Source organism: Sciurus vulgaris, assembly GCF_902686455.1.
Source record: "Sciurus vulgaris genome assembly, chromosome: 7".
NCBI lineage: Eukaryota > Metazoa > Chordata > Mammalia > Rodentia > Sciuridae > Sciurus > Sciurus vulgaris.
In genome coordinates, this window is record NC_136467.1 from 96,156,252 (window position 1) to 96,174,346 (window position 18,095).

General features: G+C 33.0%; 1 protein-coding gene across 1 annotated transcript in view; it reads left to right on the top strand.

The window, feature by feature from the left end:
• Positions 1–18,095, top strand: part of EYS (eyes shut homolog) — a gene marked incomplete at its 5' end in the record, with an annotated part of 1,696,555 nt that overhangs the window by 97,852 nt on the left and 1,580,608 nt on the right. Inside the window, 2 exon segments of the mRNA XM_079147376.1 lie at positions 4,124–4,230; positions 5,796–5,914. Of these exon segments, the coding sequence (XP_079003502.1) occupies positions 4,124–4,230; positions 5,796–5,914 (226 nt within the window).

The window sequence follows — 18,095 nt, forward strand, 5'->3', positions numbered from 1 at the left end:
CTAGAATTTGGGGAACAGAAAAGAGGCATTCAAAGACATGGTGTCTTATCATCCCCCTTTTCTTAAGGAACAATATAATCATTTATGTTTCTCTTACATTCCAGCCTCACAAAAGTTTTACATAGAAATATAACTATAAGTTGAATATTCTAGCAACTTCTGAAAGGCATTTCTTTCCTCTTTCCCCTTATTTAAAACAATTGATCTTCTTGACTAATCTGTCTGCTGAATATTTTGAACGGCTGAAATGAATTTGTTCTTACTTTTTTTACCATCTCAACAGGAGCAATGCATGCAGATTTTTCTTGCCTTTTGAGCTAGGCAAACATTGTTAAAACAGCATAACACCAAGAGGATAACCAGAAAATAGTGGATACTTTATCAATATAAATATTTGATTAGGTAAGACATATAGGTCAAAATAAGACCCAAGTGAGTGTTCTTCTCCTCTCCCAAGAAGAATCAGTGACATTGCAAATTGAAGGGCTGAAGCCTCTCAGCTACAAAGAAGGGAGGATAGTGTCATATAAAGCAAAAGAGAGACTGGGTCCAAGACAGAAGAGAACAGATTGGACAGCTACTTGACCTTTGTTGTACCAATTTTCCTTCCCTTTGCCAAATGATGACTCACTTAGAACAGTGCTGGGAGATATGGGACTTGATAAGGTAGCAAAGACAAATAACCCATACAAGAGAAGCCTTAGACTGTAGCAAGGAAATGAGTCAAAACAAAATGAATAGAACTGGAAAGTACTACAGTCTTTGGACTGGGTAATTTAAATAATAAAACTAATAAAAGTGCAAACAGATTGAAGAGGAGTACACTCATAGACTACATATCAAGAATACATTGAAAACCCCAGGTTTTTATTAAAACGATTTATTTGAAATTTTGAGGAGAAATACTTCATAGCACAGATATCTAGAATATTTCAAAGGAAGAATTATTTTAAAATAGGTAATGAAATGAAGAACTGCTTTTACCTTCCTGTGAATGAGTGACTCCCACCTTAATTACGATCTTAAGAAATAATAAGTTTCCCATGGCAAACTTTGGAAAGCTAGGAAGTGCTTCCTGTTGACCTTAAAATATTTGACTTTCCTCTTAAAATATTCTACACCCAATCATCTATTTTCTGTCTTCTCTCACTAAATGATAACCTCAATGAGGGAAAGGAATTTGTTCACTAAAATGTACACCATGCCTGGAAAAGCAAATACCTTTTTATGAGGTCAAGAATTATTCATTGAATGAATGAACAATGACAGAGAAAGCTGTGTATGGAGGAAGATATTAAGGAGACCCAACATGTGCACAACAGCAGCTCTAGAAAAAGAAAATAATATAAAGAAGGAAAATTTAAGCAAATAGAACACTAGCAGATCTAGAAGGTATAAAAACAACAATTAATCAAGTAGAATATTTCCTTGACCTACAGAAAGAACTGTGTCTACGTACTAAAAGGGCTCTCCATGCAAGTCAAATTGCAATAAAGTCACAAGAGCAAAATCTATCAAACTTCAAGGCAGCAAAGACAAGTTACCTACAAAGAAAAAGTGGTTAGAAGAAAAAGTAGGGTGGAATCACATTGTTTATTTGTAATCCAGGTCAGGTAAAGACTCTCCAATAGTATTGATAACCCTAGACAAAGTGGAAAGCAGCTCTAGATTACCAAAAAAATCCTGCTCTCTGCAAATCTTACTTGACTAACATGTATTGGATGATGAGGGAAAGATTTATGTTTGTGCCAAATATCAGACAACCTATTTTCAAACATTCTATCTGAAAACAATAATAATCAGACAGTCCTTTTTACCAAATGCTCCAGAATAGAAATCTCAAATAGGGAAATGTAAAGGACAAAAAGTAAAATATTGTGAAAAATTAAAATTGAAATGTGCAAGTGTGTGTGTGTGTTTGTATATGTACACACACATATGCCACACAGGCAAATCTAAACAGAATATCTGAATACATAAATAAAATTAGTTATGAATTAGGGATCCTGAAACAGATGGGACATTCGATGGGAAAATTTATATTTAATATTATAATCTAAAACTAATAAATTATTAAAACAAGACTCCCAGAATTTAGACTATGAAGGAAGCAGAAATTGTAAGGGAGAAATTTAAGTGTACACATGAGAAGATAATGCATGCTTATTAAGAAAAGGATTAACAGTTCTTCTGCAAAATAAATAAATATGTGGGTTTTTGTTTTTGTTTTTCAGTGCTGAGGTCAAACCCAGGACCTTGCATATAATACAAAACCACTGTACTACTGACTATAGATTTTTGTTTGTTTGTTTTGTTTTGTTTTGACAAAGGGTCTGGCTAAGTTGCCTGGGCTGCCCACACACTTGCAATCCTCCTGCCTCAGCTTCAAGAGTATCTGGGATTAATGGGGTGTGACTCCACAACCAGCTTCTAAAAATGTTATTGTTTATGCATCAGGGAAAGTGAAGTTTATTATTAATAATGTGAATTTAAGGAAAGGAGCTTTCTGGATTATGAAGAGTAAAACAAAATAAATAACAAACTTAAGCCAGAGGAAAAGAAACTACGTAAAAACTATGAAATGAAAATATTAAGTATTAAAAATGATGAAACACTACTTGACATGTTATAGTTTTTCTTCTTGTTCATAAAAGCCATCAAAGCGTCATCATCTTGTTTATTTCACCTCCTGAATATGTCATTATTTGTTTATTTTTCTTATTTATACTGCAATGAAGTATATCCTATTTACCTATACTACCACAGTAGCCCCTTGATCAGCCTCCAGACTGATCATTATCCAACCAATTAACTGTAATGAATATAGATAGGCACAGTACTCTACATTTTCATTTTCTAATGACTTTAATCACTCTTTGAGATGAAATCCACAAATCCAGAGTTTGTATATTGTATAACTGAGGATTCAGCATTTAGTTGTTTAGTATTGATAGATATTTACATATTTTAATGGAAGCAAATATGCCTCCTAAACCATTTAACCACAATCATGACAATTTGCATTCGTACCTATAAGAGATATATGTTATGCTGGTGTTTACGTGAAGAAGGAGTTGGAATGATGGAAAGAAAGAAGAAGCAAAGAAATGGAAGAAGAGAAGAAGGGAAAGAAGGGAGGGCAGGAGGGAGGAGGAGGAAGGAGGTGAAGTAATGAACACAGGGAGGTAGGAAGAAGGGAAGAAAGGAAACAAAGACAAAGAAATGACTCTTGGAAATCCTAAATGAAAATCTCTCTCAAAAAAGAGGATCTCAAGGGTAGATATTAGTACTATTACTTGGACTCATTCATTGAGGTCATAATTGCAAAGTAAACCAAACCATGTAAAAATGTAGAACTCTACCTTGGAATTTCCAAAAGGCCCAGGTCTCCATAGGTCCTCTTAATCCACTTTTATCTCAAAAAATTCTTGTCTTAAATCATCTAGCTAAATTAAAATTTTCATTACCATTAAGTCATCTCCGTATTTATTATTTCATTATGTAATCTTCTACCTTGTGTTTTGTAAAAATCATATACTTTTAACTGGTTTGGCCAATACTGGTTCTATTTGAAATTTATCTTTTCTTCTATGCAATTTCTCTTCATAATATCTTTCAACTTTACTATTCTAAAGTGAAATTTTTATTTACACTTATGTAAGAGAATGTCTTGAAAGTGCCTATGCCATTCTAGAGAATCCTTTTATGTTCTTGTTTGCTTTATCTGCTTTGCATTCTCAAATGCAAGGAATCCTATTCAAGTCTTCTCCTATCTTGATACCAGGCTGAGCTGATTTTCTTGTGCATGAGACTGGTGAGCTCATCTGAGATTGTAAGCTATCATTAGAAGTATATATATATAATGGGGTGGTGTTATATAAGTTATATAAGTTTCAGGTGTTGCTTGAAACTTAACAGGGAGATTTCCTGGTGTGTAAGTATATGTGTGCTATTTCTGCTTTTGGGTTCGATCTCCCTGAGTCACGGGCAAGACAATGATTGGGGGCCTCCTTCCCAGTGCATAATGAGAGGGCAACTCTTGAGTCTGAATTTTCAGGACCCACAATATCTGTTTTGTTTAGAAACACTTTCTCGTAGTTGCTGCTGCCTGATCTTTATCCAGCAATCTGTGGGTTCAGTTTTTGTTAATGGCCGAATAGTAGTTATTTCTTTAATTCACAGTCTTGATCCTATTCTTGGAGAGTATACCACAGAATTATATGAGTTCAAGTACCACACACATTGTTAGCTGTTCTTAACTAATTCAATCTGTTTCAACTCAAAAGGAAAATTGGAACATGACAGTCACATGAAATTGAAATATGATAGTCATCAAAATTTTAAAGTACTGTAATGCTTTGCTCTTCCCCCTTACACCTACTCACATACCCTCCTCCTCAGGAAAAAGGGATTGAAATGGTAGCTTTCATAACAAGGTGGTTTTGGAGTGACTTCTGGATCTCTGGCTCCTCAAAATGAAAGTTGTAAATTGAAGATCTTAACACATCTTCATCTATGGAGCTGTGGAGGAAAACACATTTAAAGTCAGGCCAAACTTACTTTTATTAGCACCTCTGAAACTTGCAAAGGATATAACTAAAGCAGCTGACAGATGACATGACTCCTCTGGTTATGTTTCTGCCTTTATACTTCAGTGATAACAACTTATAGCACACAGGGCTCATGAAGATTGAAGGAGAACATAAGAAAAACATGTGAAAGTAGTTAGTCTTTTTGAAAACCTACTAAGTAGTTAGCCCCCAGGAGGTGTTTGAAAATTATGGGAATTTCTGAAGTAAATGAAGGAATAATTCAGTTCTGCCAGATGAACATGCAAAGCTGTGTACTTCAAACAACAGAAAAGCAAAATTAACAAAACATTTCCTTGATGCTGTCCCAGTCTTGCTGAGTCACCATGGCCTTTAATCTCTTGTTTTATGAAATTTTCTTGTGTCCTAAGGAGGATATTAAATAGAATATATGGCTAATTTCACTTCATTAATAAATCAGCTTGTTAACAACTTAAAGTTTTGAGAATTGTTATTTGTGTTCTTAAAATATCTGGTGTTTGTACTGTAAAGACATTTTCTTTCATTTACTGTCCATTCCACTTTATAATAGAAAGTTCATGATGTGATTTTAGGTATAGGGATATTTCTCAAAAATTATTGAGAATGGGAATGAAGGTAGTCAGAATATAGTATGTGATCTTTAGCAACTTATAGATTGCAGCTAATGCACTGCAGGAGACAAGAATACAAATTGCTTATTTAAAAATGTGAAATTGATAAAACAAACAATATCCCTATTATTAGCTCAACTATAACTATGCCATTATTGTCTGCTGTTAACTCTCTACACTATCTCATAAATCCATATGTGTCATCATTAACTCCTGCTAACTCAAACATCTGTATATAATGGTTCCTCTAAGCTTTAAAAATCTCATTTGTCATCCTTTTATTACATTTCAGTAGCAGTCTCATTTATTCCCAAACTGTATTTTATTGTTAAGTATTAGTTTAGGTCACAGTTGAAGTTTCTTCTTAAATTCTCAAAAGACAATCTTAAGACCATTCAATAAGCATCGCTCTAGCAAATTCCATATAAATAAAGCTGCTCTTTTTGCCTAAGACCACAACATGTAGGTAAAAAATTAATGACTGAAACTACCATGTAATAATATGAGTTATATATAATTTAAAGAAAGCATTATAATTTTGTAAGGTGGCTAATAGACTTTTGTGGAAATATTTAAATTGTAACCTTCCTCATTTATGATGATGTATTTACAGTTGTATGCCAGGATTTACTGGAAAAAACTGTGAGAAAGTAATTGACCAGTGTAGACTGCTCAGCATCAACTGTCTGAATGAAGAATGGTGTTTCAATGTAATTGGAAGATTCGCAGTAAGTAATTTAATGCACAGCAAAGTAATTTAGCCCTTTAAAATACAATAGCTTCAGCCAGTTGGTATTTCAAATGGTTTTATTAATTTAAACCATAGAAATATAACCATGTGTGTGTGGGTGTGTGTGTATATAAGTGTGACATACATGAAGGTTCGTAGTATGTATTTTCAATTTATAAGATTTATGGTGAGAAAGCATTAATAAATTTTCTAGGTGATGCTTTTATTATAAAATAAACATGTCTCTAATTGATTCCTGGAGATACAGCTCTCTATGTCATCAGTTACTAAGGCCTTAAGCTCCTTGATTAGGCAGGAAAATTAGTCTACTTGTTAGTTGTCAGGGAAAACAAAATACACTTTTTACACTGTATAACTTTTGAAATGATTTTACAAATATAGAGTATGTATACTACACATAGTAATGCATAACTTATGAACCAGTTATTCTACTCATAAGTATATCTATTGTAGAAATTATCAAGTATATACTAGGAGAGGGATGTCCAAAAACTTTCATTCCAAATCTGAAACCAACTGAAGCTTGTGAATGGAAGGATAGATAAATCTTCATGGTAGGCCAGGCATTTTGGCAAATGTCTGAGGTAGAAGGATTCCAAGTCCAAGGTCAATCTCAGCAACTTAGACCCCACCTTAAAAGAAAAAAATTAAAGATGGATGGGGATGTAACTCAGTAATAGAGTACTCCTAGGTTCAATACCCAGTACAAAAAAAAAAAAAAATTTCTTCATAGTATAGTCCTGGTACAACATCTTACATGTATTAATAATTATAAATATCCAAAATTTGAATTTTAAAATCTTATCCAAGAAAGATAGATGTATAGTATGGCAATTATTATTTATATTTAGGAAATATAAAATTAGCATTTTCTGTAATTGTGTAAATACATAACAAAAATGTAAACAGTAGACACGCAAATGAATTCCACAAAGTTTACTAAAAGGGCTACTCATAGACTGTGCAGGAGTGAAATTAGAACAGAGAGGAGACTTCTAACATATTTGTAACAATTTTTTTCACAATATGAAATTTTGTTTTGACTTTTTATTAGTGTAGCTCAATTATAAAAAATGTGGAAATTCATTCCCCCAAATATTTAACTTTTTAAAAATAAATTTGTAGACTATATATAGTGGGATGATCATGTTCATTTTATTATATTCTCTATGTTTCTGTGGTATAAATATTTAAATATTTTTTTTTTAAATAATGAAAAGCCAACTTAGGGAATTGACCAATGTCATTTATGTGATATATACATTGACAAGAATGTGCTTCATATAATAATATTGTCATATAAGAAGTAGATAAAGAAATAACAATTTATTTGGTAGCTTACATATTTTAGATATAATACATAAATTTGATATTTACCCATTTGATCTTCTCATAAATTCCATCCCATCTTTTGGAAAACAAAATGTCACTGAGCTTTTGGATATTTTTCCAAATTCACACGTATTTACAGGGGTAGGTAAAGGTAGATTAAAGTGAATCTATATGACTCCTAGATCCTTAGTTCCATTTCTAGGCATTTATATATATATATATAATATATATATATATATATTATATATATATATATATTTTGTGTGTGTGTGTGTGTGTGTGTGTGTGTGTGTGGTACTGGGGCCTGGTGCATGCAAAGTAGGCACTCTACCAATTGACCTATATCCCCAACACCCCCATGCATGTATACTTTCAACATGCAGAATATACAACAATTTTTTTCCTTAATATTTATGTAGTCTTCTTCAGTAATAAAGCATCTAACAGAAATATCGCTCCTACTTTTATTTGAAATTCTTTAACCTTATTCTGTTTATGTTTGGGTTGGCAACAGTGGGGTTGGGGGGAGGAAGATCCTGTTCTATATTTTAGGACAATTTCATTCTGAGTATTGATCTCTGAATTTGCTTTTTAGGCCTTTTTTTAATTCACCATTACTTTTTCCTGAAAGATTTCACCTATTCTTAACTTCAATATTTATTTTATGTTAACTCTAAAACTAGTTTGGATTTTTTTTTTTTTTTAAAGGAAAATGAATGGGATTTTCAACTTCAGCACTGCATAGATAGTTCAAACTCAACATGGATTAGGTTGCATTTCCTTGAATTCCTTCTATGCATTGATCTTTTCAGGCAGAGTGGATGGTGAATGACTTTAGCAACATCAGCTTTGCCTGCTTTCTCTGGTTAGAAATCCCAGAATTATTCCTTTCCCTTTCCAATTGTCAACTTATCTTCTGCTTTACAGTGCTTTCTTACCCCAAATCTTTGTCACATTTCAGCTAACTTGTTAAATTGTCCCACACATTGCTGTATTAATGTTTCTTGGGTTCAAATATTGTGAAATTGAAGCCAGATCAATCTGTATAAATTGAAAAAATGGAAATACTACATTTTAATCAATAATCTGTTCTTCTTCACTTAGAAGCTAAAATAAAAGAATGTGCTTTTTTATAAGAATAATATTAGAAAATAGGACACAATAAGATTTCACAGAAATTACTGAATTGAGTAGTCCCTAAATAGATACAATTTGTAAAGACAGTATTTGCTTATTCAAAAAAATTAATAAAATGTAAACTTAAGGAGAAAGCACAAAAGTTACCCAAATCAAGAATCTAAAAAGTATGTATCACATTTTAAGACATTTAATGATAAATTTAAAAATATTTTGATTTATACCTATAATTTGACAACTTAAATGAAATGTGAAAAATTTTTGAAAAATATAACTTTTCAAAAGGAAATCAAATTAAATATATAGAAGTGTGTGTGTATAAATATACATACATTTTTTTTTCTTGCACTGGTAATTGGACCCAGGGACACTATACCCTGTGTTACATCCCAGCCCTTTTATTTTTTTTTATTTTTGTTTTTTTTTTTTTGGCAGATTCTTACTCAATTGCCCAGGTTGGCCTCAAAATTGCAATCCACTTACTTCAGCTTCCTGAGTTGTGGAGTTACAAGTGTACCACCATACCAGGCTTTAACTTTTAAGTATAATATCCCCTGCTGTAACAAATTTTCCAGATAATGTGTTCAGCTGGTGAAATTCATCAAATTTTTAAGGAAGATATAAAATTAATTATTCAAACTATTGCTGGTAATAAGGAAGAAGGGAACAAATTGCAATCCATTCTTATGAGGCAACTTTGAACCTGATAATGAAATCTGACAAAGGACATTACAAAAAAATTAAAATTCAATATTCCTTATTAAGATAGTGCCAACACACACACAAAAATGTTAAAAAAAAAAAAAATAGACAAGAGTTGAATTGAGCAATATATAAAAATATTTAAAGACCAAGAAGTATTTTCTTGCTTAAGGATAAACACTGTCTTAGAATTCTAGAACAGTTATTATATTTCAATAAGAGACCAATATATGGATATCTAACTAGATAGAGAAAAAAATAAGAAATAAAATTCGCCACCTTCATTCTTGGCACAAACTCAGTAAACCATTGACAATGCTCAACTTCTTCAATCTGATAAAGGGGTCTTAGACGTCCAAAGGTAGCATAATACTTGGTGAAAGCCTGATTTCTTTTCCCTTAATGTTTGCACAGATATTCATGATCACCGATTTTATCCAACATTTGTTTAAAATTTTCTGCCAGAGAATGAGTACAATAAAAATAAACATATATATAAGATAAATAAATAAGTAAATATAAAAACAAATAAAATATAACAAAAATACAGTCAGATTACATATATATATATATATAAAATGAAGTTTCATAAGAAATCTATATATTTTTTAAAATGTTGAACAGGTAAATTTGGCAAAATTCCTGTATGTAAGATTACCATAGAAACTATTATATTTTTACAATATATCAGAAAATGAAATTAATAATGAGTAGTCCTAAAAATAAAATTAGGCATGATTCTGATATTATAAAAAGTACTTCAGAATAAATTGAACAAAATAGGGCAAAACCACTATGTTGAAAACCACATTAAAGAGTATAGTTAAATAAGAATTAATTGCATGAACAATTTAATACTTTTATTATCTTCTTCCTTCTTCATGTATTTCCCAAGCATTTAGTAGACATTGGCAAACTGATTATGAAATCTATGCAGAATATCTCATAAGATGTTACATACACAACATTATGAAAAATAAAAATGCAGGATTTTCCCTGCCTGATTTTGAGTGATACTTTACCTCATATAGAGAATGTAGCATTGACAATGTAGGATTGACTAAGATATCAGAGGAACAAAATGGATAATTCACATAGATTAACAGGGAAAAGTTTTATAGAGTTCCAAGAGAAACACCAAGATAACTGAATGGAGAAAGGAATGTTTCTTATCAAATGGTACATGAGAAAAATAAGTATCTACCTTTACCTCAAACCGTACACAATTAATTTGAGATGTAGCATAGACCTTAAAGTAAAGCTGCAATTAAGAAATGTATAGAGAAGAGAAACAAGCAAATAAAAAATGGTGGCATTTCTTAGGTCTTTGCATTAGGCAAAGATTTGTTAGGTAAAGCACAAGGCAATTGGTTCATTTGACTTCATCAAATTTAAAAATGTCTACCTATCACAAAATAGAAAAAAGATACAACTACAGCCAAATATTATCAAGTTTAATTTACATAAAAGTAAACATAATCCAGTTGTGTACTATTTACATGAGCTGATCTTAAACAGTATCTTTATTAAAGTAAAATGATAAACTATATGTTATCAGAAAAACAATAACCAAAAAAATTTTTGATGCTAATACTAAGTCCATTTGAAATAAACTTTAAGAGATAAAATCATAAAATAATCATAAAATTTTAATGTCTTAATTTGTAAGAAAAAAAATACACTTACGGTTTTGAATGAACCTACTAATGTAAGTTAAGAAATATATAGGAAAATAGTGACAGAAGCACAAAAAGAAATGAGCAGGATGATTCCAGGCCAAAATTCTACATGTGATCTTTAAGTGGCCTTACCAATGGCAATGATGATGTTTTGCTTCAAAGGCTTTGTGGATGGAAGCTGATCACACCAGCCTTGGTACGTAGTCATTGCACTGATTTTTCAAAACCTTCAACGATGGCCCCAAACTCTTTTGCCTCCTATGCTCAAATGCATTTCATTCTTAGTGTAAGCATTTTATTCAAAGACCTATTAATGGGGCATGTAGGTGCTCATTGGGGCTCAGCTGAGATACTTTCCAAGTATTTCCAGGGAAATTTCCTAATGGAGGCAGCTCTGGCTTAGGAATTTTTTATCTACTCAGACTCTGACTTTCGCACTTCTAGCCCTCCTCTGCAAAACAAAAACAAAAACAAAAACAAAACAAAACAAACAAACAACAACAACAACAACAAAAACATGTAAAACACAGTCTTGGGTTCTTGGCAATGAGATGATTATCCATTTGTGTTGCATTCATCAAATCTTCAAGAATGCTGCCTCCTGCGGAAAAACACCTTGTAGACTGCACTGCAGCAATGAGTGAATAAAGTCTGATTATTTTCATTCTGGCTCTTCAATCTAATGGGTCATATCTATACCTGAACACCCAGCAAGAAATTAATAATTCTCTTTCACAGTGGGGTGTATTTTTTTCTTCATATAGAATTTTATGTATATTGTGAAGATTTAAAGAGAAAGAAGAGATGAAATTAGGCAATAGATTCTTATAGATCATCCTCATATAAAAATGCAAGTATAAGTAAATATATGTTTCATGTTCAAATTGTCTAAAATTTGATGTCCTTTAAGGTCATATGGGTATATCATATTATTATCTGCATCACAGAACACAAAAGTATATAGAAATTACATTTATGTATCATGAAAGAAAATGAGGCATTTTCACATGTGTGCAGAAAAAATAGAACTTGGAATAAACTGTACTAAAGTGTCCAACTTGTAACAATTCAATATCTAGAAACACCTAAAGTTAGAAACAAGATTATAGTAAACATGCTTGCCAAATATTTACTGTATTTTATTTATTTTAGAATAGAAGTAAGCAAATTAAGGAGCAAGAATAGTTAAAAAGAATAAAGAACATGCTTTTATTTGGAGCATGTTTTTGAAGTTTATTAATGACTTGAAAAAAATGTTCAAATTAAAATGCCCAGTGAAAAATGACTATATAATGCTAACTCCAATTTGATTAAAGATATATACAACTATTTATCTTTTTATAACAAAATATAATTTTCATGCATTTCCTGGAAATTAGCAGGTCAAAAGTCATGGCTGATTTGAATTCCTTTGGGTATAGGCCAAGGAGTGGGATAGCTGGGTCAAATGGTGGTTCCATTCCAAGTTTTCTAAGGAATCTCCACACTGCTTTCCAGAGTGGCTGCACTAATTTGTAACCCTACCAGCAATGTATGAGTGTACCTTATTCCCTACATCCTCGCCAACACCTATTGTTGCTTGTATTTTTGATAATCGCCATTCTAATTGGGGTGAGATGGAATCTTAGGGCAGTCTTGATTTGCATTTCTTTTATTACTAGAGATGTTGAACATTTTTTCATATATCTGTTGCTTGTACATCTTCTGTGAAGTGTCTGTTCATTTCCTTAGCCTATTTGTTGATTGGGTTATTTGTATTCTTGGTGTAGAGTTTTTGAGTTCTTTATATATTCTGGAAATTAGTGTTCTCTCTGAAGTATGAGTGGCAAATATTTTCTCCCTCTCTGTAGGCTCTCTCTTAACATTACTGATAGTTTCCTTTGCCCAAAGGACTTAAAATCAGTGTACTACAGTGATGCAGCCACATCAATGTTCATAGCTGCTCCATTCACAATAGCCAGATTGTGGAACCAACCTAGATGCCCTTCAACTGATGAATGGATAAAGAAACTGTGGTGTATATATATACAATGGAATATTACTCAGCCATAAAGAATAATAAAATTATGGCATTTGCAGGCAAATGGATGAAATTGGAGAATATCATGCTAAGTGAGATAAGCCAATCTCAGAAAATCAAAAGATGAATGATCTCACTGATAAGTGGATGATGATACATAATGCGGGGGTGGGAGGGAGGCAAGAATGGAGGAAGGAGGAACTGTATAGAGGAAAAAGAGGGGTAGGAGGGGTAGGGGAGAAGGAAAAAAATAACAATGAATCAAACAGTATTACCCTATGTAAATGTATGAATACACAAATGGTATGCCTCTACTTCATATATAACCAGAGAAACAAGTTGTACCCCGTTGGTTTACAATTAAAAAAAAAAAGGTGGGAGTAACACTGGGCTAAGAAAATTACAGTTGTTTAAAGACATTACTGCCACTAAAGAAATACTAGAGGCTTTGCCCAGAGACAATAAGAAAGATGACTTGAGGCCAATCAGGAATTGGCAAGATCATATTCATCTTACACTCAAAGAAGTAAAAGTAAGAATTCTCTTGAGAAGAGACCAATGAGGTACCATTCTTGCACAAGTGAGTGGAGGAAGTTCTTTCAATGTGCTCAGTCACCCAGGCACTCAAACGCTGCTATAGCCAGGGTCCCTGGAGGCTTGGCTACCGTTTGAGATGACGACAAACCTTGACATCAACCTTGTAGTGCTGGTTCTACAAGAATGTAGGATGCTGGAGTTAGTGGGTAATGGAGGCTTCCACTCAGATTTCAAAGGAAGGCTTCAGAGGCCCGGCAAAGTACCACAGGGTCGGAATCCTGTTGGGCACACACTGTGAAGGTGATGCATGGAGATTCACTTAAGGAGGAAGCCAAAGCTGCAGTGGAGACAACCAGGATTAAGAAATGAGAGTATCATGAAATTTCTGCTGAGGGAGGCTGTAGGAATTGAGATGAAACAAGTCAACAGAAAGGTCACTTGGGCCACCAGGGTGAAGCAACAAAGGCCCATTGAACAGAACATCACCATACCATATGCCCCAGATGCTGGATACTCAAGTTACAGAACTTGTTTGTCCAGCTGGATTTCAGTCTTGCTTTGGTTCCATCATTCTTTCTATCCCCGTTTTCTCAAATGAAAATGTTTACTCTGTACTTTGTGTATTGGATACTTGTAAATTGCTTTTGATTTTTATAGGAGCTCACAGTGTGAGATTGCCTTGAGTCTCAGAAGAGAAATTGGACTTGAACTTTTGGGCAATCTTGGAACTGTTGAGACTATGGGGACTCTTAGAAATGGACAAAATGTATTTTTGTATTGTCAGATTTTGGAGGCCAGGGACAGAATGTTATGGTTTAGATATTAGTTGTTCCCAAAAAGCTCATGCATGAGACAATGCAAGAAGGTTTAGAAGAGAAATGGTTAGATTTTGTTAACATTAACCTAATCAGCAAATTACTCCCCTGTGTGGAAACTGAAGGCAGGTAGGGTGTGACTGAAGGAGATGAGTCACTGGGGACATTATGTTATATCTGGCATATGGAGTCTCTCTGTCAGTTGCCTGATTATCATGTAAGCTGCTTCCCTCCACCACCCTCTTTGCCATGATGCTCAGCCTTACTTGGAACCCTGAGAAATTGAGCCTGTTGTCAATTAACTGAGACCTCCAAAATCATGAGCCCTCAAACTTTTTCTCCTCTACAAATTGTGCTGGTCAGGTCTTTTAATCACAGCAGTAAAACAGCTGACTAAAACAATATAAATACAACAATTTAAAAATTTAGGCCAGAACCTTTTTAATGCTAAGTCATATGTTTCAATTTGATTTAAATTCATCTCTTTTTGATTGATTTTTATTGAAGTGTTGCGAGGAGGCTGAATTTTTATATTGAAATTGTGATAAAGTATATTTAGTCAAGAATTTTCACAATGTCATTTACTTTCTCAATATTAATAAATGTTTCCTGTGATAAACAAATGTTGCTTCCCAATTAAGAGTATTAAGTTTCTAAAAATCACCACTCCAAGTATAAACCATTGAAAAAGTTAAGAGTTTATAGGAAAATATCCTCATAATTACTTTTATGTAAAGTGTATATATTTTTATACAAAATAGCTTCTGAGTTAAAATGATTAAAATTATGCACATCGTTAATTAAAATATACATACTACATGATTAAATACCATTTATTATAACTTATATCAATGATTCAAGATTTCTTTCAGAGTTTTAGTTATTTACTAACAACTTTATTTTCATTTCATTAATTACATACATGCTTAGGGCCACATTATCTGGTTTGTGTCTATTATATTTTATAACTTTCTAATATTATGAAAGAATTGTTGACTGCTATTTTTCATACCATCAGAGAAAAAAATATCATTAGAGCTTTCTACAAAGCAGCTTCTTTTACATGTAAAGTCTTCTTTTACATCTTCTTTTATATCTGCTCAGGGATGCAGATATAAGGATTCATCTTATGTTTTATCTCATCTTTTTAAGTCTCTTATAAGGAAGGCTTCATTAGAAAACCAACAAAAAAGCAGAATCTAAAAATCACCTAATTTAACTTCACCATCTGCTTTATTTCTGTCTTCTATTTCCATCCTCCAGTTATTTTTTTTTTTTTTTTTAACAATTATCTTCAACAAGAGTGACTTACATGGACTCATACTGAAAAACAGTAAACCTCAAATTAGAATTCCATTTGAGTACAATTTGCATTGGGGTCGAATTACAGACTTAAGTTTTAGTTGTAACAGCAGAAAATTTAAATAAAACCTCTATTATTGTTGCTTTCTTTATGTTTTCCTCTCTTTCTCCCTACTAAAATTTCCCTCCCCACCAACATACACACAGAGGAATTTTAAGGCTCACATAATTAAACTTTGCAGGAAACAGACCATGTATTCTTTTAACCAGAGGCTCAAAGTCATCATGTTCTTCCGTTTTTCTTTCAAACGGCAAAAGTGGCTTCCTTGAAGTTCCTGGAAGAAGTAAGTATACTCCTGCCCCAGGCCTTTGTTTGAATCTTTTTACCAAATTTATAATTTTTAGGTTTCTTTCCTCTCTTTAGGTATTTTCTCAAACTTGTCTTCTCAGTTAGTCCTTCCCTAGACACCCAAGCTACAATGTTAAATCTCTTCCACACCACACATGTCATTGCCTCTGTGTTTCTCTTAACAATTTGTGCCATCTGGCCTCCCTGCTTACAAGACAGTTCTCCATGTATCTTTTTTGTGATTATGAAACTAGTCAGTATTAAGAAGCTGAAATGTAAGCTTTATGAAAGTAGATCTCTTTGCTGCTTTGTATAACACTAACCTTCCTCCAGAGAAGGCAGCAACATTCCTGCAAAAGCAAATCACTCAACATGGAGCTGATGGAAAGTGACCTATTTGGAAAGACTCTTCAATGGAGGAAGTGCTCAGAGTCCTTAAATTGAAGAAAGGAGTCCACTCCCTTAGTAATGGGGTAGTCAGAGCTAGAGTTAGTAAGCATTACATTTCACAGAAGTGTGTGGAATTTGGGGATAGCAGCATTTGTGAAAAGTAGCACAAATTATGTGATCATAAAACACCACTCACATCTTTTTTATATGTAAAAGCCACAAAGAACAACTGAAAAAGGTACATTGGGTAAACTAAATGGGTAATGAACAACAAAAATGTTAGTATACATACATATATAAAATTACAAAATCTGAAATTCACCCTATAATCAACTGCTAATGCCCAGATTAAACATAAACACTGACATCCTGTTCTATCAGCTAAAGAAATACATTGCAAGTAGGCAAGGTTACCTTTGAGAACACACTGAGAGTTTTGTTTTTCAGAAAGTATTCAAAAATACTTTCTTCAGACTTTGGTACTGGATGGTTATTGACAGATGGTGCTGGAAGTCACAGACATCACTGGAAAAGAGTGATTGTGGTCAGACAAAGAAGAGTCTTGGAGCAACCCAGTTTGATCTTGCCCCCTTGGTGATATTTGGCAATATTTGGAGATATTAGGTTTGTCACAAAGAAGACTGGGGCTGCCATTTGTATTCGGTAAATGGAGGCTGGGTTTGCTGCTAAGTATTCGGTAATGCACAGGACAGACACATACAACAAAGAAAGATTGTGCCCAAAATGTCAATATTTCTTTGATTAAGAAAATTTGCCTTAGAAGAAGTATAGACTGGGGACACTATAAAATAGTATGATGGATAGAAAGATAAAATGCACACAATCTTATGAAATTTTGAGAACACCAAATTTACAAAAACTTCCATTTTATACTTGAGCCCATGATAAGCTTTCCCATTGGGAAATCTTTTCCTTCTTCACATAGGCCCTGCATCTGATAGTTAGGTACATATAGTTGGTTAAGTCGAGTTACTTTTCTGTTATTTGCTTTCCTTTGTTGGAACAAGACTAAGAACCTTGTCTTGTTTAGAAAGAGGGTAATGTATAGTGCTTAGATACAAGCTCAGCATCTCATTTCTTCCCTCTGTTATGCTCACTTAAATTCCATATTTGAGACTTTCTCTTTTGTTTGTTAGTTGTATCATTAGACAATGTTGGAGAATTTGTTTTAAGTACAGTGGACCAGTCTGATAATAGTAGACCTCTATGCCTTATTTTTAAGGAGGAGAGGCAGAAACAAGATGCCAGATCTATTAAACTTAAAATAGCTATATCAAAATGTCAATGAATTGCTCTGATACAACTTCAATAATGCCATGTGATCAGGATCCACTTCAATTGTCTCCTGATACATGTCTTACATCTCAAAATATAGTTATTCCTCTTTTCCTTCCTTCCCAGCATGAGCTATTTCTCAATGGATTTCTGAATCTATTTCATTATTTTTGTAGTATGTCCTGCCCCTGTACAGATTCTTTTCAGGGAAGCTGACTCATACTTAAAATAGTGCTTGAAAGTGAGCAGCATCCTCAGATTAAATCTTGGAAATTCTTTTCATGTTCATGTGCTACATTTTTTTCTCATTCTCCAATATAGTTTAATCCCTTGAATCACTCTCATATTTTATATAAGTAAATAACAGCATACTTCTACTTGGAAGAAAGTGTTCAAAGAACACAAGAAAATATATTTTGGAGGATTCATGTAACACAGCTCTTCATGCACAAAACTCATATAGTATTATCTGGGTCTTTTTGATCTTTCTAAAGCAGAAAAAGGTAATTCTGTAACAGATGTCCCCAATTTAGAAGAATTAATAAAAATTAGTCACCACAGAGATTCCAACATATGTCAAGGATTTTGAGCACAGAAAACTTA